Below are 4,150 nucleotides of genomic sequence, written 5' to 3' on the forward strand. Positions count from 1 at the left end.
AAAATATCCTGAGAAATATTGCACTCCTTCCATTTCACATGCATCCAGTGTCTGGTGTCTGTGTTGTGGGCTGTGGGCAATAAGTGAAGAATCTTGAGCTCCATGAACAGATGAATTTGGCAAAATCTAATTTTTAATTGGTGTCAATTTGTTAAATGCTATTATTGTTGTGCTTGGCTTTGTGCAATGGATGTGTTCATTAAAGAAAATCCTCTGAAGCTCATGGCCAGTGTTCAATTGGCTCCCATCTTAAGGGAGACGTTTTATGGCTTTATCAGTGCCTTACAGTGGCCATGAGAAAAACAACAAGGTTAGAGTATCGAAGAATCACCACGATTGTTTCTGGAGCCAAAAATATCCACCGTTATTTTTCGTGTTTAGCACATTTGTTTAAGAAAAATAAAGGAGAAAGCGTAAATGAACGAAACCATGACTTGTTCAGTTACACAGCTACCACAGACATACTTTGTGCGCATGCTGGACAGCGGCCCTCGGCTGTTGTGATACTGTCTCCCAGCATGTCGTTGGGAGCTGTTGACTTTAAGATGAAGAAATGATTCTGGGTTAAGCAGGAGGGAGTTAGAGTCTGGATGAGGCAAATGCTTTACAATGTAGCAGGAACTGAAAATGTTTTCCGAAATGACAGTAAATGGAAAGTAATCATGGAGCAGCCTGTTTAATGAAACATCTGACTGCCAGCAGTAACAGTGTTGGGGTGTGCTTACCAAGTGCGCGTTTAAGGGCTTGCTTAATTTTCATGGAGCTAGAATTTCTGTTTCTATTTTGTATTATGAAACAAATTTCAGAATGTCTTCCTGCATCTGAACGGTTTCTGCTTGCACTTTCTAGGACTGACATGTGTGTGTCTTTTGTGTGATTCTTCAAACTTCACCTGCCAAACAGAAGGGGCCTGCTGGGCTTCCGTTATGTTAACGGATGGGAAAGAACAGGTGATCAAGTCCTGCGTGTCCCTCCCAGAACTCAGTGCTCAAGTCTTCTGCCACAGTTCCAACAACGTCACCAGAACGGAATGCTGCTTCACGGATTTCTGTAACAACATAACCCTGCATCTGCCGACAGGTAACGCGTTTGCCTCTGTTAATTTCACACTTAATTCTATGCTCAACGAATTATAAACATGGTGGAATGCAAACTCTCTTCTGGTTCTTTAAATAAGAAAAGGTGCTTCACACTTCTTTTCTCATTTGGTTTTGCCTGGTAAAATTCTCAAACCTAACTGAGGTAGATTCTTCTTTTTTTCCCCCCTTAACAACTGCCCAGGACTGTCAAAACATTGAGAACAACGTAACAATTTTCATGAAATCTTTCTATGTGAATTGTAGTTTTTGAAGTGGTAAATGGGTTTAAAGTAAAATGTAAAATTCCATGGGTTCTTTCAAAGATAGGAATTGCAGTGTATACTCAATTGCAATCTATGAGAGGTAAAAATAAAACTAAAAAGAATATGTTGTCAACTTTCATGAAGAAAGATTCCCCCCACCCCCTCTCCCACGCTCACTTAGGGCATCATCTTCCCACACTCAGATAAGGCCTCTCATCAGCAGGGAGAAAGGAATTTGAATTTGTCCCTTCATTATTCACTGTTGTTGAGTTATATTCCTATTTTGCTCCCCAAATTATGGCCTTTTATCCCCCTTTGCCATATTACTGAAAATATTTATTAGCTATCTGAAATCTTAAACATTGGAAGATGTTAAATGACATATAACTCTAAACTAAAAGCTATTTTGTGACATGAAAATTGTTCTGTTAGTGAATGTTTAAAACTATTTATTAATCTAGACATTTAAAAAATGTTCCTTGGTATGTAACCACCTACACACACACACACACACACACACACACACACACACACACACACATTTTTTCCCTCTTAATTACAAAATTAAAGTACTGTTATACATTCCCAGATATTCATGTACCACTACAGTAATAGAGCCCCATGATATTTTAGCATGTCTTTAGAATAAATTGACTACCATTTTTTTACTTAGAAACACTTATTTTATACAGAAACTTGATAACATGACCACAAATCAATCTTTTATTTAGTATTATAAATAGGATTGGACTAGATGAAAACATACAAATCAGTAAAAGACTTGAAGCCGTGACCGTGCAGTGGATGAGAAAGGAGACACGAGATGGGAAAGACACAGTGCACACTGCAATTATGTTCATATGTAATCAAACAGCCTCGAAGGGAACTAGGTTATCAATGTTCCTTAAGTGATTTGATGTTACTGAATATTTGAATTGCTCATCCCTCAAATGAATGTCAGAGCCACTAAAAGCATCACATACGCCCCTCTTTTAGAAATACTGCTCTATGACATTATCCTAAAGCAGGCTCATTATTCTATCCCCCAAAGCGAGTTGCCATCTTGATTTTTCACCTACGCTTATTGTGTCTTGGAGTCTATGGGGTTCTTGAATTGGGGTGGTCTGCAGCTCTCCTGGGAATGCTTCTTTCCTAGCATTTGCTCCCTGCTTTATCCCCGATAGTTGATGTTGTTCTTCTCCACAGCCAAGATCCAAAGGATTCTAAGGGCTGGAAAAGCTCACTAGTCTTGGCAGCGGCCTTTTAAACTTGTCTTCTCAATAATGCATTCTTCCCAACACCACATTCTGCCAGTCACCAGAGGCACAAAACACTACTTCAGCTACAACAAATGCCTTGGAGAACAAGATGCTTTATAAATAGTTGAGCACTTGAAGGTACTGAGTGTAGCTAGTAAGTAGCTCCTTTCCAGTTCCAGTACAAATTCCCCTGAGGTGCTGAGAAGCCTGCGAACCTACCACTGAGATTAGTTAAGATTCAAAAAACAAAATTTATTGAGTGGATTTATATATGATAAAATAAAAAACTCAACTTTATTGAAGTGTGATTCATATATAATAAAATATGCACAGTTTAAATGGATAGTTTGATAAGTTTGGACACATATATATATATACATCCATATAACCACCATCATGTTTCTATTACCTCAAAATATTTTCAACTCCTCCTCCATTGCACCACGGGCAGATTGCTATCTGATGCTTGCTGTCACTCTAGACCAAACCCATTTTCCTTAGATTTCATATAAAAGGAGTCATAAGGAATACATTACTCTGTGCATGACTTCTTTCATTTAGCATACTGATTTTTGATTCATTCACAAGTTCGTGAATGTCCGTAGTTCTCATTGCTAGCTGAGATCCCATTATACACCTCATTTATGACAGCATTTTTATGCATTTGGCCTCAGATGGGCATCCTCATGGGTTCTAGTTGGGAGTTATTAGCAACAAAATTAAGGGGCCCTGGTTGGGCAGTGAATAAGCAATTGACTTATACTCAAAGATTCAGCCGCTGAAACCCAGCTAGGTGTCATCATGTCAGTTCTGACTCCCGGTGACCCATGTACCACGGAACAGAACACTGCTCCATCCGTTGCCATCCTCGCAGTCAGTGATCCACTGGAGCTGACTGTTGCCCCCACTGCCCAGTCATCTCATTGAGGATCTCGCTAGTTTTTGATAGCCCTCTACTTTACCAAGCACGATGTCCTTCTCCTGAACCCTCCTCTGTACATTGCCCAAGTTAGTGAGACAAAGTTTCACAATCTTTGCTTGTAAGGAGTATTCTGGCTGTATAGCTTACAAGACAGACTTGCTTGTTCTTCTTTCAACCATTGTACCTTAAATATGCTTTACTAACATCTTAATTCAAAAGCATACTTTCTTCTCTGGTCTTCCTGATTCTTCATCCAGCTTTCATCTGCGTACGCGGCCATGGAAAACATCATGTTTTGGCTCAGGTCACACCTTGGCTTTAGAACGCTTTCAACAGGTCTTGTGCAGCATATTTGCCCAGTGTAGTGTGCCACTTTACTTATTTATTTATGCTGTTTTATGCATGTTGACTGTGGAGTGAAGTAAAATTAAATCCTCGGCAACTTCATTTATTTTAAATAGGTTCTTTAAGATCTTACTTATTGGTCCAGTTGTGACTAATTTTGTTTCCCTTATAGTGAGGTGTAATCCATACTAAAGGTTGATCATCTCTGATCTCCAGCAGGAAGGGCTACAAGGTCTCTTTCAGCAAGCAAATGGCATCACTTTTATACTGTAGGTTGCTAGT

At 39.3% G+C, this 4,150-nt stretch overlaps 1 protein-coding gene across 2 annotated transcripts in view; it reads left to right on the plus strand.

Annotated features, from left to right (window-relative positions):
- The first annotated feature begins 880 nt into the window (after positions 1 to 880).
- Positions 881 to 4,150, plus strand: part of ACVR1C (activin A receptor type 1C) — a 70,394-nt gene continuing 67,124 nt past the window's right edge. For both annotated transcript variants that reach the window (XM_004703805.4, XM_045299467.1), the window contains exon 1: positions 881 to 1,080. In XM_004703805.4, coding sequence (XP_004703862.1) covers positions 927 to 1,080 — 154 coding nt within the window. In that variant the 5' untranslated portion in view covers positions 881 to 926. The remainder of the gene's footprint in view (positions 1,081 to 4,150) is intronic.

This window comes from Echinops telfairi, unplaced genomic scaffold (assembly GCF_000313985.2).
Source record: "Echinops telfairi isolate 266 unplaced genomic scaffold, ASM31398v2 ScPeMD7_4;HRSCAF=17, whole genome shotgun sequence".
NCBI lineage: Eukaryota > Metazoa > Chordata > Mammalia > Afrosoricida > Tenrecidae > Echinops > Echinops telfairi.